Source organism: Gordionus sp. m RMFG-2023, chromosome 1 (assembly GCF_954871325.1).
Source record: "Gordionus sp. m RMFG-2023 chromosome 1, tfGorSpeb1-WG-v2, whole genome shotgun sequence".
In the NCBI taxonomy this organism is placed as follows: Eukaryota; Metazoa; Nematomorpha; class Gordioida; order Chordodea; family Parachordodidae; genus Gordionus; species Gordionus sp. m RMFG-2023.
In genome coordinates, this window is record NC_088775.1 from 46,327,287 (window position 1) to 46,353,633 (window position 26,347).

The window sequence follows — 26,347 nt, forward strand, 5'->3', positions numbered from 1 at the left end:
TATCTTTTTTATTTCGATTTTTTACAAATGCTAAATTATTATTTGCATTGTCTAATATAATACAAAATAACAATTAATTTTACTTATAATCTAGAATTAAAAACGTTACCAAATTATATGTTGATTTAAAAGGGATTAAATCTAATAAATAATTATTTAATTTAAAGTCATTATCAAAATAAATTGTTATGCCCATAAAGGGTATTTTATTTGGAGAGGACCATATGTCCTTTGTTAAAGAAAATTTAGATGTGATGTTAGAAATGTAAAGATTTTAGATTATTTAATGAACTAAGATATTGTTTCATAATTTCTATTTTTAGCGTTTTTTAGAAACTAAGATTAGTGAAGAGTTAAAATATGTATTAAATTTTTTAAACGATTTTCCAACCATTGAAATGGCAAGCTTTATTATTTATATTATTAACTAAAAATAATTTTATGGTGTTAATTTTTTTTTTGCCTTATTATTTGTTTGTTCACATTTTCAAAATAATGATGGCTGCAAGATGTATCCATAACCCTGAGGTTCCAAGGTTGGGAAAGGTAATCTTTTTTTGCATTTATTACATATAGCCTTATTTTTGTTATCCCAATTCATATAAAATTACCAGATTTTTGCTGTATTACTTCTTTTATTAGATAGTGTTGAAAACGAACGCGTTCATTTTGAATGCGCTCGTGAATGAAGTTCGTTTTTCTGAAAATAATGATAAAAACGCATTCCTTTTTTATGACGAACGCGTTCGAATTCAACGTTCGTTCAATTTTAAAAACACTTTTTATTTTTATTTATTTGAAAAATTTAATTTAATCCAAATTTTTTAAGAAAAAAGTCATATTTTATAATCAACTGTTTTTCCTTTTTCACATTTCAATTTTTTAAACACACCATTATTATACAGCTTATTAATTTGAATATTATTGTTTATATTTTAATTAAATAGATAGCATAAGCATGGATATTATTATTTCATCATCATCATCTGATTCTGAAAATTCAAAATCAGATGAATAAACATTTCCATAGTCCAAATATGACAAATATTTTACAGTGACATCCTATATTGACTAATTCAATACCAAATGTAAAATGTGCCCTAAAAGTATTATATCAATTTTAAAAAAATTCAAGTTCCAATTTAAAACGACATTTGATTGTAATATTAATATTTTATTTTATATAACTAAGTAAAATTATTAAATTTGCAGAATAAATTCATTTGGGCTATTTGATCCCAACAAAAACGATAATTATTTTAAAATTAAAAAAAAGTGGCCTAAAATATATTCAACCATTGATAGACGCAGTTAATAAAAGGTATTAATATCAGTATCAAATTAATATTTTATTTATTCTTTCTGCAATTATACATCCAGTATTCAAGCTTCAAGGGCCATGGATAAAACTTCCACAGAATGAACACAAAAAATCAACTTATAGCTTTATTGAAAAAATGGACTGAAAACCATAGAAATGATGATGCAAGAACTGTCAATTTCGAGATATACTTTCTTTTGATCGAGGAAGTAGAGGATGGATTGGAGGAGGATAACTTATCTCGATTTTTTGAAGTAAAAAACAAAATAATAAGTGTTTTGATAAATTCCCCACATTAAAAGAGTTGTTTATTAAGTATAATACCGCAATCCAGTCATCTGTTCCTGTAGAGCGCTTTTTTAGTATAGCTAATGCTGTATAAACTGCCACGCGTCCCTGTTTATAAGATGAAAATTTTGAAAAACAATTGTTATTAAAAATTAATAAGAAAAATTTTTTATAAATAAAAATATCTTTTTATTCGCTATATTATATTGTATTTATAATATATTATCAAAATAAAACTATATTATATTTTAACATGGCTAATTATATTGTGTAAAAGCATATAAGACATACAGTGGCGTAAACATAAGGGGGGGGGCAACTATTTTTATGTTCTTTATTTATTAGAAATAATAATTGATCTACAGTATTTGATTTATGTATTATTTTAAATAAATTATGTTGTATTTATAGCACTGAATATTCTATATCAAGCAAAGAAAAAGATTCAGCAGATTCTGAGAATCTATCGCACGCTATTACCAAGCCACAATTTTTATATAAATTCAATGTGCTTATTTTTTATTAAATTATATACATATGATTTTAGCAAAATGCTACAAAAAATTGATTTGAATTTAAGGGACGTTATGAATAGAGCAAAGGATATTGTTGAAATATTAACAAGTATCAGAGAATATGGATGAAAAATTTCATGGTATATATGAGAAAGTAAAATAGATTGTTAATATGTTTAGGATTGAAATTTAAACCTAAAGTAGTTTTTAGATAATCCAATCGCTCAAATATTGATGCATCTACGATTGAGGATTTATATAAAATAAACATTTTTATTTCAATTAAAGGAAAATTTATTGGTCATAGTTTTATTTTAAAAAGCTTCTATTTTCTTTTGCCGGTTGAGTCTAAACCTTAATTACACTTGAAACACGAGAGGATATTAAGAATATCTCAGAGTTAGTGTTGTTAAACGGCTTGTTTTGAGCCTACTTTTAAAAACGGCTAACTCAATATTATAGCCAGAAAAATATTGCCTAAGCCTCGAGATTTTGATAATATATGTCTAGACCTTTATTCCATCTATGAGTAAAATCTTCAGGTTTAGGCGATATTTTTCTGGATGAAATATTGATTTAGCTGTTTTTAAAAATCGACTCAAAACGAACCGTTTAACAACACTACTCAGAGTTTTACGCTAATGATTTAATAGGCTCATATGATAAGTTACTTTGCGATGTCGGATTTTGGTAAAAATCTTGACAGAATAGAGTATTCATTGAGTACAAAAAATGCTCTACAGGCCCTTTCCATGTGTAAATGCACTTTAGATTCCCTGCCTATTATCAAAACATTACTAATTATTTTAGCTGTCTTATCAATTAGTACCTGCACTAATAAAAGGTCTTTTTCAACTTTAAATAGGTTAAAAACCTATTTAAGAAATACCACCATTTAAAAACGAAAAATGAATTAGTCCAATTAAATATTTATAAGGAGATTATTCTAGATAAAAATTTGATTCTATATGAATTATTAAGGGAAAAGTAGACCTCTCTTTATAAATTTAAATCAAAAATTTGCAATAATATTTATATATATTTTTTCGTAAAATGAATTCTTAGTTATAACATTTATATAATTTTTGTATTTACTCTTAAAATTTATGCAATTAATGCTATTTTTAATCAAAGTACTGTCTATTATTTATATTTTCATAATATCGTCATATTTTTTTAAATACAATTATTTGCATAAAAATTACTTATATTTTATGTAAAAATTATATTTTTTTTTAAATAGAGTTTTTATAGAATAAAATTTTTAAAATTTGAATAAAATATCTACATTTTGAAATGTATTTTAAATAATAAAAATAAATATGAGTAAATAAAGGAATGTTATTTGTGCTAAAGTATTTTTATATAATAAATAAAATTTATAATTGAAATACTTTCTAAAATTTTATTATATGAAAATATTTATAATAATATTAACATAGCCTAAGATATAAGCAATATAGGGTTCAAAAAAATGAAAAATTTGGTTCGACCCCCCCCCATGAGAAAATCCTGGCTACGCCACTGAAGATTTATTTATAAATTAAATTTTGAAAAAATTTTATCACAAAATTTTGAACGAACGTGAACGCGTTCCTTTTTTTTTGAAAGTGAAAGTGAACGCATTCGATTTTTTTTTAAATGTTTACAGCACTAGATATATATGATTGCTTTTGTCCGTTATCGTTTCCAGTATCATTAGCATTATCTATATACAACACTATTGGTCTTCACTTATTATAATATCCTAAATGAATAGATAAAAAATGAAATCATGTTAAAATTTTACTTCCATAATAAACTACAATTATAAAAAACACCAATATTGATATCACAGTACAGAAAAGTAAGTATTTGCACAAGAAACATTCAATATAATAAGTTTAGGTGGGATATTTAAATATAGTAAAAAATATATCGCGATATACTGATCCACAAAATGCAGAGTAAGTTATCCCTCGATATTCATTTTTGAAGGCAAGCCCAATCCCAGGAATATAAAAAAAATGTAGACAGTAATTCCTCTGGGATTGGAACGTGTAATAGAATCAATTAACCATAAAGGCAGTTGATAATATGATAAATTGTATTCAAATCTATTGTTAATTGCGTATGATGATTAATTGATGTAGAAGTACAAAAATATAATATGATTAAAATATAATAAATTAGTTCACTAATAATAAAACATCGAAATGGCGCAGTTCCAAATGGAAAAATTTAATATAAAGGAGTGGATAGTGTATTTATCATATTGGCATTCATTTTTACAATCGCCAAAATAGGGGACAAAAAATCATTTTTTATTAGCAAATATTGGATTAGAAGTTTATTCAAAATTATTTACTTTGTGTTTACCAAAGACATTAGCTTAAACATCATACGATGGTATAATTAAACTTTTAAAAGATTATTACTCTAAGAAAACTAATTTTATGTTAGAGGGATATTATTTTTTCAAAACGGAACAATGAAAATGGAAACTATTAGAGAATATATAAATAAATTAAAGATAAAAGCAAATACGTGTGATTTTAAAGAGATGTATAATATAGTATTGCGGGATAAATTAGTGTCGAGAATTACTAATGAAAAAATATTGAAATTAATCAACACGCCAGACTTGACATGGAAAAGGGTTGTACAAATCGCTACCCTACCTCAATGGAGACAACGGAAATTATTTCGCATGAAAAATTATCTGCAGGAAAGGAGATATATAAAATTGCAAAAACAGTGACAAGGGAGCAGTATGACAAGTATAAACCAGTATCAAAAATTATTTGTTATTAGGCCCCAAATTTAAATGCAATTTATCATAACTGTGGAATAAAAGGACATTTACAGAAAGTATACAGAAGAAATCGTGGTAAGAAAGAATATATTCGAACGAATGATGCCCCAGAGGAGCGAGAAAGTTTTGAGGATTGGAATTCTCCAGAGTCGCAGAAAAAATATGAGGTGAAATTATTAATAGATAAAATATATATTAATTTAATTTTTTAATTGACACAGGATCGGCAGTCTCTATTTTAAATATATTTAATGATATAATTAAACTTTTAAAAAATTATTACTCAAAGAAAACTAATTTTATTCTAGAGATATTATTTTTTCAAAACAGAACAAGAAAAAGGAAAAACGATTACAGAATATATAAATAAATTAAAGATAAAAGAAAATATGTGTGTTCAGAGTTGTTAAATCCTACTTTTAAAAATAGCGCCCTACCGCATAGCTATTTGTCAAAAAAAGTAGCGCGCTACTGCTATCGCTACCCCCAAAAAAAAGTTGTGCGCTATTAGCTACTATTTTTTTAAAGTCGGCTACTACTTTTTGTAAAAAAAATTTAGAAATAAATTTGTTTTATATAATACATAAAAAATCAACATTCATAAATATTTAAATATAGTTAATTTTGATTATAAAAAATTTATGTAAAAAAGAATTCATTTTTTATTAATCATTTCTATACTATCATTCCCAAGTTTAGAGCGGCGATCAGAAAGTATAAGTTTCGCCTAACTAAATAATCTCTCAACACTAGCACTTGAGGGCAAGGCAAGAATTCTAGGTGATTTTCTATTATATTAGTATCCTTTATTTCAAAGTGGAAGTTTTTATAGGACGTCTTGGCTATCTCAATCTAATTTTATAATAGCGGGCTTGGGTTAAAAAATTTTTATAAATAATGGGTGGGTGGGTAAAAATTTTTAGACTAATGGGCGGGTGAGGGGGCGGGTAAGGAATTTTAGATGCTGGGCGGGGGGACAGGTATATTTTATTGAAAACTATGGGCGGGCTGGGTGAGTGGGTTAAAATAATTTTAAACATTGGGTGGGAGGGCTTATGGTCCGAAAACCCGCCCAATGCAGACCTCTAGTATCTCAAAGTAATTTCCCTAGAAAATGATGATAATATAGAATTTCCTTTTTCTGAATTTGCAAAATATTTTAATCAAGATTTTTAAAAAAATAGTAAGTACAGGGTATAAATTTCATTGTAAAATGTGCCAGAATGTTTTATCATCAAACAAGTCCAGTAGCTTCAGCGAGGAAACATTTAAAAATAATATAACAAACAAATTTAATAAATGTGTATAGCCCAATTCTTAATCTTTAAAATAAATGAATCGCTATCTATAATAGTTTTTGAGCTGAATTTATGTGAAAATTGATTTTTTCGCTAGTCCAAGCATAGTATATTCAACTGGCCATAAGATATTATTCAAGAATCATAATTACAATATATAATTATCCGACACATCTGTTTAATGGTAATAATTTATAAATTATTATCTGGGTGTTAAGAATGCTTAAAATAAATCACATCATTTATAAATTATTTGAGAGAAATTAATTCAATAAATAAAAAGATAAAGAGTGGTTGAATGGCCTATCAGCAAACATGGTCATTTATGTCACTTATTCTATACAAAATTTATATTTTTAATATTACCCTTTTAATTTATGACTAATCCTAGCAAAAAAGCCCACCTAGATGATTTTTTGAAATAAATTATACTTGTCCTAACGCTATTTTTTTTAAATCTTACGAATATTTTTGATGATTTTTCTTTAAAAATATATATATTAAATACTGCATTGCTCTCAAGTCCTAGTGTTTATGGAAATATTATGGAAATGCAATAAAAAAATTAATAAATAATATATATATATATTTGAAATCTTAGTCAGATATTTTATTTGTGGAAATGAAAATTGTAAAAAATATTTTAAAAAATTAGCTACTAGCATGTTACTTTCTTGAAAAAATAGTGGTAGTGTTTAACACTAATTTATTTATATTTAAAGTAAATGAGTAAAGCAGCGGATAGGTAGAATTTATCTTTTATTGCATTTATTTTATTTAAGTAAAAATTTCAACAACTAAAAATAAAGTAATAATGAAAAATATCTTTTCAATATATATTTATACAAAATAATAATGAGCAAAATTGAATAAGGTTAAATAATATTTTTAATACCATAATCTTAAGTTGTCTTAAACATTAATATATTTAATTTGTATAAAGAAATAAAATATTAAGTTATTTGGCAAAATTGCAAATAGCTTTACTTACCAAAATATAATATAAAAAAATAAACATATATTTGAATTGTATGTTATGTTTTAAAGAAAGAGTCAAAAATTTTTAAAAAAAAATTATTGTAGGAATATTTAATACTCAAATAAAATAGTAATCATAATGTTCATCAGAAATTTTTATAAAATCTAAACTGTCTTCTTTGTGAGGATTTTAGATTTTATTTAGGGAATAAGGAGTCTTTAAAAAATTTCATTAAAATTGAAAAGGGTATGATAAAAATCACGTTTTTATGTTCATTTTGACATGAAATGAATGACCCATATTATTTATGTTTGCATAACTGCTGATAAAATATAATTTAAACATTTTTGATATGATATTTACATTAAAATTTTAGAAAATGGTTAATAATATTATATAAGTTAAAAAAATTGATCATATAAAAACAGACTTGGAAAAAGTATTTATCAGAGCATTTATTGTCCAAAATAGTATTCGTCAAGGTATTTGTATATAAATACTTTTTTTGAAACTTTTTAGATATTTGTATTTATATTTAAAATACTTTTTTTAAAACCATATTTGTGTTTATATTCAAATATGTTTTTTTATCTCTACAGTTTATGAATACATTTTTTTTGAAATTTGCCAAACCCTCCATAAATAAATAATATATATATATAGTATCTGCATCAGGCCTAATTTTTCATGTCAGCTCAGCCAGACCAAACAAAATTTCTTTTATTTGTCCTAAAAAGCTAGACCCATAATAAAAATTATATGTCTGACAAGGCCAGCACACATATATTTAAATATAGATTAGCACCTTGTTTTTTGCCATAATTTTAAAATATATCAATTAATTTGACAAAATGTAATGATATCATATTTAAAAAATTTATACCTGACTGGGCCCAAACTTACCCAGCCTAAAATTATTTTTCTATAATAGACCTATCCCAGCCTAAAACCCGTTACCGGGCCGATTTGCAGATCTCTAATATAGTAGATAAAATTATCAATAATCAATACTCAAAAATTATAATTAACCTTTATAAAATTCTAAAAAAAAATAGTCAAAATTAGGCTATCAATATTTAAAAAATATTCATATACAAATCAAAACCAATAAAATAATAAGAAGGTGTTATTAATATTTATCTTTTCTTTTAATTTATAATAAAAAATATGATAATATAGATGTATCTTTGCTTTTTTTTACTGGGTATTAGTTAATAATGTTGGTGTTTGGTTGTTAGTTAACCGCTGGGGATTTTAAATTTTTTAGTGCCTGAACAAGGTTTTATTTTACAGGTCTCTGATATATATTAATTATTGGAAATGAAAATTTAAGTTAGTACAATTAATATATATAAGATGTTTTAATAAGAACATTAGTAACAATTGACGAAGAACCAAACAAAATTTATTAACTATAATTCCACATATCCATGTATAATTAATAATTGATATTTTAGTAGCTTATTTTAATTGTAGCAAAATCTCATTTTAAAGAATTAATCTTTAAAATTAATATATTTCATTAATAACAAACAAAATGAATCAAATAAAATGAATCAAATAAAATGTATAAATAAAAAAAATCATTGAAATTTCAAGATCTCAAGAAATTAGGTTTAACATATAAACAATAAGTCTAATAAAAATTTTACTATCTTTTCTCTACTACGGATAACACCTAATTTCCCAAATTTAACATGAAAAGGTGATGAGATATATGAACCATCCTCTTGTTGAATTATTATAACATCAATGGCGCCACTTAATGTGGCAGGATTTATTTCATCATAAAAACCTTTCATATTTAATAAAAATTTCCCAACATAAGTTAGTGCCATTGTGTATTATATGTATTATTTATGTAAGGTATTTATAGAGATCAAATTCATTTATATGAAGCGAAAAAAAATTAAGAATGTTAGACGAATATTAATAACATCAACAGAATGAACATTTTAGGTCACGAGGAATATTATTCCAAAATTTAAAAAAAAATAGTAGTCAATGCGTATTTATTGGAGATTATATAAAACGATTTAAATCTATAACGGGGCTCAGATCCGGGGTTTAGACTCAGGGTTTGGTTTTAGACACGGGGTCCAGACCAGGGCACTGTTCCATTTGAAGTACAAGGTTCATGGTGACAGTGACCCCTACACTTTTTGAGGGATAGAAGCAGAATACCCCCCTAAAGTATCCCCCCCCCATTGTAAATGGGTTTTTGACACCAATAAATTTCAAAAATAATTTTTATTGCATCAATATTTATTATAATATAAATATAATGTAAAAAATATATGCTTTAAAAATATTATTTTTAAATTAATAATTTAGATAAATTAGGGGAAGAGAAAGCAAAAGAATTTATAATTTTATCAATATTTAATTGTTTAAATAAATTATTTTCCATTGATAAAATGGTTAAATTATTAAGAAATGGATCTTTCATGACACTACGAAGTCTTGTTTTAATTAGTTTAATTTTACTCATGACCCTTTCGGCAGTACATGATGTAGTAAGAATAGTTAATAAATATTTATATAAAATTGTTAAATTTGGGATAGCAGAAAAATTTATAAGCAGACGATAAGGTAAAATAAATGAATAGTTTCTCCAGTCTTAATCATTCATCTCAAAATTATTATCATCATCAGAAGAAGCTAAATAATGTATTAGTAAAAATATTTTAAATAAATAAATTTACAATTCTCAGAATCTGACAAATCTTCTTTAACCTCTAGGTCACGAGTAATAATTACGTCCCCCGTTTTAGCCATTTTATGAATATTTCTAAACATCAACATTTCCTCAAAAACTTGACTTGTATTTAATTGATAAAATTCACAGATATCCTTGATATCATCTTTAACAATTGCCTTTTCCGCCATTCCCTTTGGGGTAAAAAATGATGTTTGACTCAAAAATTTTATCGATTCATCGTTAAATCTTTCACTAAACTGCTTAATAATTAAAACAAGTGCAGCATAAAACACACTGATTTTAAAGCTAAAATAAAATATTATATTTAATGATGAAAGTATATATATACCTCTCCTTTTTGGATTGTAATGTTTGAAGTCTTGAACTTTCAAAATCAAATTTCTCTTCTTCATAAAATCTTGGGCCTTTGAAAAGACATCCAAAAATTCAGTGTTATTATCTATTTTAGGATTATAAAATAATAAAAGATAATAATTTAAATTATACTTCTCATATTAATCAGGCAATCTTTTGCCAATTGAATTTGATTTATTGCAAACCCTATATCCTTCGAAATGGTTTGCAATTTTGTACAAGCCAAGCTAGTTATCAACAATATTTTATCCAAAACACATAGTGATAAAATAAAATCAAATTTTTCTATTCTATAGACTATAGCACTAGCCATAGTGGAAGTGGCAGGATCTTCAGAATCCTTTAAATTTGCCAAAGCTGCCCTCAAAGCATCATAAAGTAGGAAAAAATTTACAATCGCCTTATATGATGTTAGCCAGCTTCTATAAATATAAAATAAACATTATATATCGAAACAATTAAGATAATATTACCGAGTGGTATTCTTGATGCGTAAAAATCTATGTGATTTTGTCAGTAAATCACTCTGACATGTTTTGAGCACTTCATATCTTTTAACACCATTAAAATATACGTAAATTTCGTCTAATATTCCCAAGACATTTGGCAGCTTTTTTACTGATTGGCATAATTGAACAACTATTAAATTTAATCGATGATAATAGCACCAAATAAAAGCTGCCTTTGGCGCCTCCGCTCTAATCAAAGCCTGCACTCCATTAATTCTTCCACTCATGTTTGAGGCGCCATAATAGCTTTGCCCCACTAGGAATTCGAGGGGTAGATTCATGGAGCCAGGCTTGGATATTATATTCTCTTTAATATCGAGGCCCGTTGTATTTCCCGTACAATAAATGTCTATCAGCCTTTCAACGGGCTTAGGTGTCTCGTATTTTCAACATATCTCACTATCAAAGCTATTGCTTCTGATTTCGATACATCATATGTGCCATCAACTATAATTGAATAGCACCTGTTGAATTCAATCTCCTTTTGAATTTTTTTTATAACCATATTTTTCATGGTTTCAATAAGAATATTTATGTTATTATATGATAACAGATTAGAATATAATTTAGATTTTAATCCCTTAATTTTTTTCTCACTTCTTATTTAATAAAAAAAATTATTTTGCTATTTGTCCAATTTTGAGAAATATTCTTAAAAGCCACTATTTCAAAGCTTTTCTTTATATCGTGAAAATTAAGCCCACCATGTCTTTTTCTAATATGATCTGTCCATTTATCATCTCTTATATTATGATATGTACAATTTTTAATCAAGCATTTATATTTTTTTTGGTTAATATTTTTGGGCATATTTTGACAATGATCTAAAAATTATAAATGATTATATATAAGATTTAATATTTAAATTTTTACTATTCCCTTTGATAAAATTTTAATTTTGCGCCAAATCTTGAAAGTGGAAAAATAATTTTATGATAAGAAATATCGGATAACAAACTAATTTGCTAAACATCGACCATAAAAATTTTTAAAATAAAAAATTAAAAAATTTTTTTTAAAATTTTAAAATAAAAAATAATAAATTTTTTAAAAAAAAAGTACCCCCATAGAAATTTATAAGAGCAGTTGCTTCGCCTCCTTCCGTTGTAGGGGTCACTGCATGGTGAGTAAAAAAAGATCGGAAGGGACTAAGGTAGTTATAGGATTCGGTGCGCCAGCTAGCTCTAAGTTTAGGGGAAGTAGATTTCACCATTGTCAATAGAGATAGGAATTAAAAATAGGAGGACCCAATATAAAAAGAGGGCAGTTGACAAACGTCGGGTGATATACTTTCCTTTATTAATTTTTCGTTTAATGCACAATGATTTAGAGGATAAACCAGCAATTATAAACATTAATTAAAGTAAATATACACATAAATAAAAGCAGTCTATTTTTATTAGTTAAAATAAAATTTATATAAAAATACAGCAGATTATAATTGTGAAAAGTAAAAAAAAATAAAAGGCCCACATATCCCATCCTTATATAGGGGTCTTCCCTCGATGTATAAGCTTATTTTTTTAAGCTAATGTAAACATCGAAAACCCTGCAGTATTATTATATGTTCATTCAAACTACCAATGGGAGATGAGATACTTCCCAATTCCAGGTGATAATAAATGTGGTTCTAATATTAATAGCCTCTATCTTTGCATAATAAAAGAAATTTTATAATTGTTTATTAATTTCACATTTTATAAGGCTAGATCATGTTAAGAAACAATGAGAGGGCAATTAAATAATTAAAATAATATATGTTGTATTGTAAATACAACAATAAGATTAATGAATTATAGCATTGAACGAATTGCTGATTACATGTTTTACTATAAGCTCTGTCTTGAATATTCTTATCATTAAAAAAAAAAAAGTTATAAAGATATATAAATAAAATTAATTTATTATTGGACAAAATGCAATTTTCTATCTTTAAAAATAAAATAATATTATCGTATTCACCTCCAGAAGGTAGCCTAGAGTCTCCTTTTCAATCTAGTAGCATCATCTGATAGGGGAAAGGCATCTGCATTTCTACAAAACCTGGGCGAAGAAAAATATAATAATATCGAAGCAATTGCATAGATAGAACTCGCTGACTACTTTGCGCTAAAAAGGAAGTTCAACCTTTAACACCTTTTTATGTGAAAATGCCAAGATAAACGTGGCAGTCCAAAAGAAGGAGGAAGGTATTCTAATTCGTTGGCCCCCATTATAATTTGAGTAAAGTATGTCAATTTTCAGTGCACGATAGGATCATCGAAAATTTCAGAATTACTACCATTCAAAGAAATAAGGTCCAGATTGAACTTGTAACATCGATAGCTTAATTAGAAGACACTCTTACATATACAAAGTTGCAAGCTGAAAATAAGGTTAAGATAGCTTGAAAATAAGAACTCGAGAAAAACATTCGATTCATTTACTACAACAAACTAAACACAATCGATGTGTCAACCCAGAGAATAGCAGGCAGCGGGTCCTCATTACTCAATCGTTACTACAACATTTACAACAATCACAATGACAATCTCCATGACGGTCGCTGTGACCATCATCAAAACAGTTATTTACACTATGATAACCGCTGATGTCACAATCATTACAATTATCCACGTCACGACAGTCATAGATTCAACATTCAAAACAACAATGGTTTATGATTATTTCCAAAATTCAATTTTTAAAATAGCGATAACTATAACACGAACCAATCACTACGATTAAAACACTAATATAGCTTATAATAACAAAAGTCAAGCCTCTCGTTCGAACATTACGAATACTATGAATATAGCAGAAATTGATGAAAAACAAACATTGATAACAAAGAATTTAATTTATTAAGTCTAGACGTTAATAAGATAGAGGATAAAGACAAGGATTTTAGCGGATACAACGTCACTTTATGTATCTCACAGATACAAGTGAACACTCGTACTACATTCACAATGCCGCTTTGGCTATTAGAAAAGGCAACCGGTAAACCACCACTAATAAAACCAATTTAAAACTGACGGTCTACGAGAGCAACTTAATCTTAATCATTGGCAAAGCCTAAATGATGGTGAGTTGAGAAGGTCAGAAAACACTCAAGATAACAAGTTGTTTCAACGAGTATGACTCCATACCTTCAAAAACATCTTTAAAATATTTTATTGCAAACGTAGAAGAATGCTTAAAATATGTTTTATTTCAAACCTAGATGAGTGCTTGAAAAATAAAATTGCGTAATTAAATTCTGACCTTATATCAAAACTTAAATGTAAATCAGGCTTAAAAACCCAACTAAAGCCACACTTAAATTAAAGCATGACGCCGCCTTATATGAATTAACCTAGAGTACCAACGGAAATAAATCATAATGTCAGTTCGAATTCTTCTAGCAACAACAAGGGTATTAAAAAAAGGCATATCATCATGCAACAAAAATTATAGTCAATATATTAGATATATTATATCAAAAGTTTCTGAATTTACTCTAAAGATATTAACTTCTAATGAAATGGTTGGAGCTATAATTGGTAGAAATGGAAAAAATATTAGGAGTATTGCTCATCAAAGTCATAAACGGATCCATGTGTTTAAAAAAGTTTAATTCAGTTGTACGAAGAAGCTTTATGACGAATCCTAATTATATAACACTAAATAATGTGACGAATCCTAATTATATAACACTAAATAATGACTATTAGACAATCATGTTTGTTCAATCATTGAAAGACGGAGTCATGCAAAAATACTTTAGAAATAATAGAAGCTTTAAAAGGGGGGGGGGGTTGGAAGAGAAGAGAGATACCTCTTAAAATTAAGACACACGGTAAATTAATTGTATCATTAAAATATATATATATATGAAACAATAGATATTTTTTTCTTCTACCATTGGTTTTAAGAAAATGTTATTATTTGCAAATATCACCTTATTGCTTTCGCGCTTTTTCCCCGATATCGACTTCACGTTAATAAACTCGCTATATATGACTAGCCAAATGTTTTCGCTATATTGTCTTCGCGTTTTAGGTTCCACATATATGATAGATGTTTCGCTTAAAGAGATAGATAATGAAGAATAAATATCTATAGTATAATAATCATTATTGAGAATTTACTGAATAGAATTATTTTTAAGACTTCTTGTGCTACAAGAGAAAAAAATGCAAAGCATGTGTTTATCCATAAAAACAATTCTCTTTAAAAAAAATCGATAAAAGTTTCAAATTCTATGAAAGTTTTGCTGTCTTAATAATTTGATAAATTTAAAACTGTATTGAGTTTGAAGAAAATCTTCAAAATTTTCTTGAACATAAATCTTTGAAGATTTATTTTGAAATAAATTGTAATTTCAAAATTTTTTATATGTAGAAATTGCAAAAATTTGATTAGATCTAAAAGAACTTTTATAAAAAATATTTGGAATTTTTAGGTAAATTTGATCAAAAATCTCTAAAAAAGATTTATGCTCGAATTTTTTTGAAGATTAAACCAATAAAATTTTTAATAAATTAGCTTCAAATTATTTTTTAGCAAATATCCAAAAAACATTTTTATATTTTAAAAAACAATGAAACCCCTCCCATGTTTCATTGAAATCTTAATACAAAACGATGCTTTTATATTATATTTTCCTCAAATAGAGTTTAAAAAAAAATAATTATGACAATTGTCATTTTTCTATATTTCAGAAATCATAATATAACATATTTATAAGAGACTTGCAAAGGTGTCTGCAGGCCTGGTCTCAATTTGTAAAAAAATTAAAATTTTGGCTCAACCAGCCCGTAGTTTTTAATTTTCGGCTCGGCCCGGATTTTTTAAAAAAAAATAAAGATTTAGGCCCGGTCCATATGTATAAAATTTTTAAATAAAAAAGTTTTAAAATTATATAAGAAAATTTGGCCGAGATTATATAATAAATAGTTTTATGGCGATTAAATTGTCCTTTAATGAACATGTTAGATCATGTTGAACCATAGGATCGGAATTTTTCCTTCATCCTTTACATTATGGAATTAGACGTAGGTCGCACCCAATAACTATCCTCAACTAGACCTACAAAAATACGAATCGAATAATTGTATTATTCGTATTCGATTCAAAATTCGCTATTCGATTCGTCGAATATTTGATTCAATTCGAAAATTTTATTTAACCCTAAATTAAAAAAGATAGCATATTAAATTTATTTTGTAAAATTTAATTAAGGATAAAAGACAAACAAATTTATTAGTAAGATAATATAAAAGCATACATATATATTACATTTATATATAATGTAGAAAAATAAATATAATATTCATATTATGTAGAAGACAAATATACCAACAACAAATTTTTTTAACTCAAAGTTTTTGCAAAAGTCAAATTTACGATTTCTCCATCATCAAACAAAGGAGAAATATCTGGTTCGCCCGTCATTCTTGACCAGATAGCTGCTAGTTATTTATAATTGTATATGTGTTATAAATTACATATGAATAAATACTATCTTCGTCCATCATAAAACAATTTTCGGAAGTTAATTTTGTATTATGATTATTCGAATAAAAACAGCCGTTAACAACATTTAGAAATATAAAATGTTTTTTCATTATTCCTAGGAAATTTTATTAAATAGGAATAATTGCAAATAATTCTTACTTATGATTATTTTTAAAATAATTTATTAATATAAATTATTTTAATAGAATAATCTCGAATAATTCGATCGAATAATAGATAAAAAAAAATTTCGACGAATAATATATTTTCCTATTCGAATTTTCGAATCGAATAATTGTGTTATTCGTATTCGTAAAATACGAATCGAATCAAATCGAATATCGAATAACATATAATTCGTTTTAGCTATACCCTCAACTCCTCATCGAATAGTAAAGACCAAGATTTGTACCAGGGACAGTTTAAGACTATCTGCTCAGGGTTTTGTCCCATGTATTTGAGAAATGGAATATCTTTAATAGAGGGATTAATCCCTACCAGTTTCTTAAAATTAGCCAGAAGAGGATTAAGTAAGACTCTATAGACTGGGAACTGGGAAGAGATAAAAGACAAAGTTTCAAATAAATTATCTCTACCTACTTATAACCACCTCGAATTGAAAACGGTAAGAAAGGGAGACCTACAAATAAATTAAATTAAGAGGAGAAGCCTCAAACCACGAAAGTTGTGCAATCGCCAATTAAAATAAAAAAAAATGAATGTTTAACATAATCTCAAGGAAGTTTTTAATAAGAAGGAAGCATTTAAAAATTATCCTAACAAGAATTTATATAATAGGAATCAGAGACCTGCAGGCCCTTAGCGCGACCAGACTAGGCTCGAGTACACTGTCTGTGATGTATTATTTTTTTAAAATATACCCAGGCAGTGCCGGGCCGTATATTTTATTACCAAATATATTAAAACGCCGTTATTAGCTATAAAAATTAATAATAAATATAATATAATTTTAAAAAATCTGGGCTAGGCCTGAAAAGTTTTTTTAATAAAAATTCTAGCCGGGTCGGGTTGGAAATATAAAAACTGGGCCGGGCTAAACCGAAAAAATTAACTTTGCATAAAAGTGAATTAGGAGGCCGGAGCGGGAAACAGTCTTGCTACTATCTTTGATTCCAAAACCAAATTTACAATCGTCAAGGTAATTAATATCTTAAAACCTAATACGGTTACTAAATTTTCAGTTAATCGAAACAAAAAGGACCTAACCGCTATGGACCTTATAAAATAATTAGGATTTGATAAAGCTATGAGACCCACCCCAAAAGGAATAGGAGATATCTCAACTGGAAGGGTTTAATTACCAATTTTATTACAAAATAAGGTAATTGTTAATGAAGGAATTATGAAGTAACATTAAAAAATACGTAGTTGAACTAAAGAAGGGGGGAGTAAAAGTGGGACCTTGGGAAATACTCGACAAGGAAGCCTTGGTATGTTTCTAATACAAAGTGGCAAGATTTTCATAATTAGTTAGGGCATTTTATCAAAAGATATGTCCAAATCAAACGTCCACATAACATCCCGTAAATTAATTTTTGCTAGATAAGCTTGCATTCTGTAAAAGGTATTCAAATTTTTGTACTTGGGAAGACCAGAGTATCAAAGTTTAAGATCCTATTCTTAATATTGGGGGGGGGGGCACTTTTATTAGTCTTAATGAGCTTTTATAGGAAAGGGAAATTTATCCAAGCAAAGGGGTTAAAATTTTCTTTAGGAGACCCGATTATCTCAGATAACTTGCCAATAATCAGATTACTTACATTTTTGGGAATATTGATAAAAATTAGATTTTAATAATTTAAAAAAAAAGAACCAAGGCAGAAATGTGTGAATCAGGTTTGAATTAATAATACTTTCGTATTCTTTGATCATTCAATTTTAACTAATATTTTAAATCATACTAATAATTAGTATTTTTAAAAATACAAATTTTATATAATAGCTATATTTTTCTTAAAAATTATGACCTACCCCCTCCTTATTTTTAAAGTTTAAGATATTTTAATTTAACCTTGTGTATATTTTTCATGCTTGGTTTATATAAAATTATAATTAAACAAAGCGAAATAAATAGAATATCATAAAAAATTTGCTGATATTAATTTTTAATTAATTATAGATATATAAATTAAAAAATGAACAGATATCATTCCTAGTAATATTAAAAAAAATATTTATTATTAATATTTAATTTATTTAGAAAAACGTAAAGATCAAATTAATCAGCAATATCATTTTTTATTAATACAATAGAAAATGTAAAAATACATACGATAAAAGTTAAGAGCTCTTATTTCTTATTAGTTTTGAGTCAATTTTTTTAATCAATTTATTTTATTAGGGTTAATTATTATTTTTACCAATGGTAAATATCTGCCTAATTATTATTGAGTATTTAGATATCTTTACTGGAAATATTATATTTAAAAAAAGTATTCATTATCAATATTCTTTAGAAGTAAAACTTCCTCAATTAAAAACTCTATATGCATCCATCCAATTTATTCATATTCAATATATTACAAAATTTAACATAAACAATTTATAACAGTCAATAACTTAAAATTATAAGAATCATTACAAATAATTATTATATTTAATACAAATATTCCTATAAGATTTTTAAATTTTATGGTAATTTATTCTTATAGGTGGTAAGCTTTGTTTAGATGGCATTGGGTTAAACTATATATATCATTGGTTAAACTACTCGATTTGAGCAGATCGCAAGCAGGAACATTTAGCTCATATGGCACAAAGTTTGGACATCTATTATATATTTTTTTGTAATGGTTTTAACGCAGGAACGGTGTCATACTTTTTATATACGCTTTAAAAAATTGATAGAATGGGTATATTGATTTTTTATATGGATGGGCATGGGTTAAATTTTTTTTAAAATAATAAGTGACAAACGGACAGGTAAAGAATTTTAGACTAATAGGTGAGCGGGCATATTTTTTAAGATTATAAATGTGTAAAACATTTGATGGGAGGGCTAGGGAGCCAAGAATCTCTCGTAAGATCTTCCGCAATTTTAAAATTTTTCCCATATTAAAATTTTCATCATTTTAATGCTTTAAACTTATAAATATATTAAGAAACAGTTAGGAGTAAAGATCGTATAAAATTGATATATTTTTATAAAAAAATATTATTTATAAAATTTTACCTCGTTTACCAGATCAAAGTATTTACTTTTATATAGTAAATAAAGTAATTCCCCTACAATAGAATAAAAAGAATAAAATACTACCTTTTTGGAAAAATATTATAAAACGATACTGACTTTGCTAAGAATGAAATGTAGACATTTTCATTAACTCATCCGTAGATTCTACCCGCACATATTTCCTTTCCGCAATTGTCATATTTATCCTCTCAAAAAAATTTCTCCCGAAATTTTAAAATTTTAACCTGGCAATCCTGAACTAGATCCATTTGAAAAGTGTCTTTTAACATCTCTGTTTTAAAGCTTAAACCATATTTCAAAGAAGAAAAATAAATAAGCTCTAGATACAATAACAAGACAAAGTATCATCCATTATCAAGTAAATTTTAGTTTATCTTTTAGAATAATACCATGAAAAGATCTGATACATATTTTGTAGCTAACGAATTTCCAGTTTTATGTAAGATCATTAAAGATATTTTTTCTTTTAATTGCTTGAATTTGTCAATAATAATATTAAACAGCTCGATTTTAGCATAATTTTAAACGGTTTACTCTATATTTTAGATAGAAAAATATTGGCAGATCCTCGAGATTTCGCTAATAGATGCCCCCAAAAAAGTATATTAGATTCAGACCACATTTCTGCACCAAGATACTTGTTTCTAGATGCGTTAACTACATTGCGTTAGAATTATATAAACTAATATGTAAAAAAAATTTGATTAAATATGAGGAATATTTTATAATTATTTTAAATAATTCTTTATTTAAATCTTGTTATTAATTTATAATTGTATAATTTATAAAATGAAAAATATATAATTAGTAAACGATTACGGAAAAAAATATCATAATAACAAAAAGACAATATTGAGGCATAGATCACTTTTATTTATAAAAATAATTAAAAATTCATTATTTAATAAAAAAATTATTAAATAAACAATCGCCATTTATTGAGAATATCATAAAATTTTAAAGTTGGTATATATCGATTTTACTATACATATCTGTATGTACCAAAAAATTAATGTTTTAAAGATGAATTTATATAGCCACGGAGGATTATTAAAATGCATCGACACCAAATTTGAAGAAACCTAAATATAAACAACCAATTTCAATTTAATTATTAAAAATATCATATAGCTCAAAAAATTTAGATGTGAAGAAATTGATTATTGTAAAAGGAAGACCAACTTAAAAAAAGAAAAGAAAGCTTGCATTAGTAATTTTTCAATTGATAAATAAATGTGAATGGCTTACTGAATGAAAATTTTATAGTTCTCTCTCTATATTGTTGGTCATGCTTATTATTCCTAAAGAAAAAATATATTTGGATGAAGGATTTTCGGATATGAAAATGTTTCCGCTCAATTGTAGTCGTTGATTCTATTAAAATCATTTGACAAAAATCGAATTGTTAAGATGATTGATTCGATGTTCAAAATATCAATCAATCAAAAACATATGAATTTCGCTTATTTATATAAGTTTATTGTAAGGTTTGATTAAAATGTTTTTCAATTGCTTGTATTGTAGTAAACTTGATGCTTCATCACTGGTATAAAACTATATTATTGCTATTGCGATCTGATCAAAAAAATATTTCAAATATGTCCTAATTTGTTACAGGATGTCAATCGTCTGTTTTTTCAAAAATTAGTATATTTCAACGATGTCTATAAAAACAAAACAGAGAATTAATTTGGAAAAATTGATGAAAAATATAGTTTATAGTTTTTATTAAAAAAGTTTTTATATGTTCGTTTAGGACAAACCTGTTCATATTCCTGAACCTAGTAAAGACAGAAAGCCACCACAACCACCAGAATATGTTAGGAACGTAATGGGTCTATATTTAATTTTAAAATCGGTTTTATTATATAATTCTATAGGCTCAAGTGCAGGTGCAGGAAGTGCGGAATTTCATTTATATAGAAACTTAAGAAAACGAGATATGATTAGAGAAGATATAATGAAAAATCAAATTAAAAAGGTTTTTAAACTATTATGCATTATAATAAATTATTAAGGAAACAAAAGAAAAAGAGTTTCAGGAAAATTTAGAAAAAATAAATAAGGAAAAAGAAACAAAAAGGACAAAAAAAAGGGCCAAAAGGTTTGTATATTTCTAATTAATATATACTTTTTCTTAGGCTAAAATTAAAAGCAAAAATTAAAGAAAGAAAAAAAAACATAAATCATATCAAAGAAATCAGATTAATATCAACTGAAAACATAGTACATTTTCAGCAAGATAATGAATCAGATAAATTTCCTAACAATGAATTACATCATATAAAAACTCCATCTCAATGAGAAATTCATTGTATTATTTAAATAAACATGTTTTATTCCTTTGTTGACATTTAATTTATTATAAAAAATATAATTAAATAAATAAAAATAATAATGGTTTGGTTTGTTTAGTAAAAAAACAGTTAGAATTGTCTGATAAATTCTCTAAAATATTTTTGTGGTTATACCTAGACTTGTTCAACACCATGTAAATCTGCCATCACATATGATTATTGATCATATGGGTTTATATATTCTTGATTATTATTATGGGATTACTCACTACAAATATTATTGGTTTATAATAATGATCATAGGATAATGCAATCGATTTTTGGGATATCTATTCAATCCACCTTTGCTACTACATATGATAACTGTTGACAATCAACTTTTGAGATATTAAACCAACATTCACCAATTCTCCTGACCTTAGAATATGAACTATCAACTTCTAATATATTTATTGAACCAGCTTTCACCCCTGCTCCTGATAATTCTAAAATATAAACAGAATCAATTTCTGGGATATTTATTTCACTAACATTCACCACTATTCCTATTTTTATTACATTTTTGATTATTTTCACAATTTATAAATTTATTTTTATGAACATGTTATAATTATGTAATACTTTTTGATTTTTTTTTGTGAACATTTTATATTTTTCCATGACCATTTTTAATACATTTTTTATCTATTTTTTTTAGAAACCTCTTATAATCATAAATATAAAAGATATTTTGATTTTTTATATGCTGTTAATATATCTTATTTGATTTTTATAAATTTATAACCTTAAAATCTATAATTATCCTCCTAACAATTTCTAATTTTTCTATGCTATTAATTACTGATTTTTTTTATAGTGGCCTAAATGTAAAGCTCCTAGCTATCATTAAATGATTAACAGTTACTATTTAAATTTATTAGTAAATTTATATAAATTAATAAAATTGTAATATATATTAATCAAGAAATTATTATATAGTCTTGTAGTATAATTATGGTTAATGATGCTTATTACCTTAAGGTACTACCTATCAAATTTATATTTTGTTTATTTTTCATTTGGATAGGCACTACCAAATATATTTATAACATATATTTGAAAAATCGTGATTTTTGAAAAGCCTCTGTGGCCTAGTCGGCATTTGCTTACTTATCCCATAGTCATGGGTTCGAATCCCGGGGTCATGTCTTTTTCTTAATCTAACTTGGTGGTTCCATCCTTGGGGAGATGTATAGGAGGCCAGACTCGACCACGTTTCCGTTATAATATATTAAATAATAAGGATCTTATTACATTTTAATAATTTTTTGTCGGTATTTAGCAAATTAGGTTGGTATTTAGAATATTTCCATACATTCACTTGGTAGTAAACATCATTAACCTATAAATCAAAATGGCGCACTGGGTGCTAAGCCGGCCTTGTTCTATCATCTAAAATTTTTACTGAATTTTTCATGCAAAATTAAAAATATAACCTTAATTCTTGACTTAAAATATTACCATAAGTAGTAATATTTTCAAAAGATTTTTATTTCTACATATTTTTTTTCGATGTTTATATTAAGAGTTGTTGGAGCGGGAATTAGCTCCTTTTAGGGCTGGAGGGGAGGAGCGCCGCTCCACCACTCTTTTAAATTTAATGGATAAATTAAATTATTTTTTAAATCAATAAAAGTGAAATTTTATTTTATTTAAATTTATGCAACATTAAATGTTGAGCCGAGTTTTATATTGGTTTTTCATCTAATCAGATAATATATTAAACATCAGGTTTTTCAATTTCTTGGAAAATCTTGTAAGTCATATTATATTAATATTCTTGATATTACGGATCCAGACATCTTAGAGGAAGAAATCGCAATAAAAAATAAATTATCTATTTAAATAACTTTATAGCAGAATTTCAAATGTTTATAATGATGAAAATATCATTGCTGCTATTTTCCATTCTGCATTCAAATTAAATTGGGAATGGATAAAAAATGCACAAAATATGGAACTAAATTAATTAATCAAGGAAACAAATTTCTGATGCAATCGCTACTAGTTCACGGGAACCCTGCAATGATTTGGAAGATTTTTTTGGATTCCATGCAATTGATCACCAGGAAGATAATATATTGGACAAAAATTTTTTAAAAAATGATATCAAAATTACTATTTTTGATATATTTCCTGAATTAAAAAATATTTTTATAAAATATAAAACCCTCTTCCTTCTAGTGCTCCTGCTGAGCACCTGGTTAGTATTGCTAAACATGTTTTAGGGGAGAAGCGTGGATGTTTGTTGGATTCAAATTTATTACTTTTAAAATAATAAAAGATTAAAAATATTTTGATATATCATTTAATATAAATAAAACATTTTTGATAAAAAAATATGATTTTGTTTCGTGTACTTTCTAAAAAAAAATGAAAATCAAAGGAGCGGCTATGGAATGACACTCCATTACTTGAAGCGGGAGCTAGCTCCTTTTAAAAATATAGTAGCGGAGCGCGAGCCAGCTCCTTTTGAGAGGTAAGAGCGGGAGCTAGCTACCTTTAAAAAAGAGCGTTAACAACTCTGTTTATATTCTTAAGCATTTTCTCAGAAATTTTTTTTCTTCAAACTTTTTTCCACTAATCTTAAAGCCCTCTATAACTATATTATTTTTTTACAATTTCAATTTTTATTAAATAAAGTTTCATATATAATGAATAACATATTTTTTATAAACATAAATAAATAACGGGCAATACATCTAATAATAGCGTTCACATTTTATTATTAAAAAATGGAATAACTTCGCGATTTTTAAATTATAATATTGACACACTATCATTTCGAAATAGAGCTTCTAATAAAAGGAATTAAATTTAATTTTAAAATATCTCCTAAGAAATTAAAGGGTTTTAAGATGAATATAATATTATAACAATTCAAAATCAACTATTAAAATCATCTGAAAATAATTATGTTGATATAATTAGATGAATATTATTTCTAAACTTGATCGATGCATAGATTCTGAGACTTGTGTTAGATAATGTATATTTATAATAAAATATCAGAATATTATATGGCCTTTATAATGGGTATGTATTATATTTTAAATATTGATAGGTTAATATAAAATAATAATATACCCCTTAAAAAATGCAGTAATAATATTATTTAAATGATATTCTAGTCATAAAAACATTGATTGTTGTAAAAAATCTATGGAAAGTAATTAAACATGATAATTCAACGCTTTAGTAAAAGGACATTTTATATAATATCATGATTAAAATGTAATAATATACATATAATTTGGAAGAATTATGCTATAAAAATGTTTCATCATTACGTGAAGATAAGATATTTAAAAAAATAATTCTCTTAATAATTAGCACGAAGGTAAATTTGATCGCCAAACAAAATTATTGAGGTCTCAGTATTGTGTATTTTATTTCGTTATCACAAAACATAAATAACGTTAAATGGGGGAGGAGGGGGGGGGCAGAAATGATAAACATTATCTTGTACCTAAAAGAATCATCGTATTTTTTTTTACAAAAGTAAAAAAGTTAATCGTAATACAATGTCTCAATTTCTTTTTACATCAAAACAATCTTTTTCATGCTTCCAAAATATTATCGTAAATTATGAATATATAATTAAACTACTTTCTAATGACAATATTTGAAGCGAAAATTCCGATATACATTATATATGATAAAAAACGTAGCGTGTGGCCTAAAAATCAACAATTCTCTTCTAATGAAAAATAGTATGTATACGGCGAATAATCAGTGGCGATTTTGGTAGGTGTCTACTTCTCCGACTCCCGACGAAGAAGATGAAGATTCCTCACATACTTGATTCCTTGCAGCAGTGGAAGCCTTTTCGGTTATAGGGGATTGATCAAAATCGTGACTGGCGCTGGTGGTAACGAGTTCCGCGCGCGCGCTCCTTCTAGAACGCTCACTTCGGTCGAACTCACGCGGTTCGGGTAGGCGACGTCCGCCGGTCACTCTGGCTGAAGCGGATGCATTAAAAGATCGGCGGGGGCGAAAGGAAGCGCGGGAAGAAGAAGTGCGCGAAAGAAGAGATAGTCTGTTAAAAAGGCGCGAAGCGGATGGTTCGTTTGCGGGCTCGATGACAGAGAGATTGTGTGAGGAGAGTGGGTGAGTGGCTCGCCAGTATGATTCGAGAACTTCTGACAAGTGCTCGCAAGCTTCCTCCAATTGATTCTCTTCTAGGATCACGTCAAACATTTCCTACAAGTGAAATTGTTTTAAAAAGCTAATTAAATTATATTCCTATTTCTTCAGGTGAAATACTAATTACAAAAAAGATAATTACAATAATAACCGACAATACAGAATAGAGGTCTGCATTGGGCAGGTATATAGCCCACTCGCCCATACTTTGAATGGGCATGGTCGGGTTGGCCTTATAAAATATTTTCAATATTGGATGGGTGTCGGACGGGTTAAAAAAATTTTTAAAATGGGCGGGCAAATTTTTAATATTTTTTAGTAGATATGAGCAGAACAGACTTCAATTTATTAAAAATAATAGTTTTATTTTATAATATTGCATATTATATA

At 26.4% G+C, this 26,347-nt stretch overlaps 3 protein-coding genes across 11 annotated transcripts in view; 1 reads left to right on the forward strand and 2 right to left on the reverse strand.

Moving 5' to 3' along the window:
* The window catches only part of LOC135931988 (phosphatidate phosphatase LPIN1-like), a 133,056-nt gene extending 123,955 nt beyond the window's left edge, over positions 1 to 9,101 (reverse strand). For 2 of the 7 annotated variants that reach the window (XM_065469310.1, XM_065469306.1), the window contains exons 1-2: positions 8,848 to 9,099; positions 1,646 to 1,717 (exon numbers count right to left, since the gene is read on the reverse strand). In XM_065469310.1, coding sequence (XP_065325382.1) covers positions 1,646 to 1,717; positions 8,848 to 9,033 — 258 coding nt within the window. In that variant the 5' untranslated portion in view covers positions 9,034 to 9,099. Of the gene's footprint in view, positions 1 to 1,645; positions 1,718 to 8,847 lie in introns of all 7 variants that reach the window. The other 5 variants (XM_065469312.1, XM_065469309.1, XM_065469308.1 and 2 more) reach the window with 4 other exon arrangements.
* An 11,988-nt stretch (positions 9,102 to 21,089) lies between these two features.
* On the forward strand, positions 21,090 to 22,425 carry LOC135932016 (PRKR-interacting protein 1-like). Of its 2 annotated transcripts, none has more exons than XM_065469354.1 (5): positions 21,090 to 21,189; positions 21,232 to 21,310; positions 21,356 to 21,456; positions 21,494 to 21,579; positions 22,076 to 22,425. In XM_065469354.1, the coding sequence occupies exons 1-5, from the start codon at positions 21,136 to 21,138 to the stop codon at positions 22,140 to 22,142; spliced, it is 387 nt and encodes a 128-aa protein (XP_065325426.1). In that variant the 5' UTR covers positions 21,090 to 21,135; the 3' UTR covers positions 22,143 to 22,425. The 2 variants fall into 2 exon arrangements, with proteins under 2 accessions (XP_065325426.1, XP_065325425.1); XM_065469353.1 differs by lacking the exon at positions 22,076 to 22,425 and adding an exon at positions 21,617 to 22,043.
* Positions 22,426 to 24,630: 2,205 nt separating this feature from the next.
* The window catches only part of LOC135922935 (voltage-dependent L-type calcium channel subunit beta-4-like), a 95,805-nt gene continuing 94,088 nt past the window's right edge, over positions 24,631 to 26,347 (reverse strand). For both annotated transcript variants that reach the window (XM_065457469.1, XM_065457471.1), the window contains exon 12: positions 24,631 to 26,014. In XM_065457469.1, coding sequence (XP_065313541.1) covers positions 25,544 to 26,014 — 471 coding nt within the window. In that variant the 3' untranslated portion in view covers positions 24,631 to 25,543. The remainder of the gene's footprint in view (positions 26,015 to 26,347) is intronic.

Excerpts from the sequence above, each read along its gene's own strand:
- LOC135932016 (XM_065469353.1), top strand. The coding sequence starts at position 21,136 with ATGTCTATAAAAACAAAACAGAGAATTAATTTGGAAAAATTGATGAAA. Across the intron at positions 21,311-21,355 it reads ATATGTTAGGAACGTAATGG|GCTCAAGTGCAGGTGCAGGA; the intron begins GTCTATATTTAA and ends ATAATTCTATAG. Across the intron at positions 21,580-21,616 it reads ACAAAAAAAAGGGCCAAAAG|GCTAAAATTAAAAGCAAAAA; the intron begins GTTTGTATATTT and ends ACTTTTTCTTAG.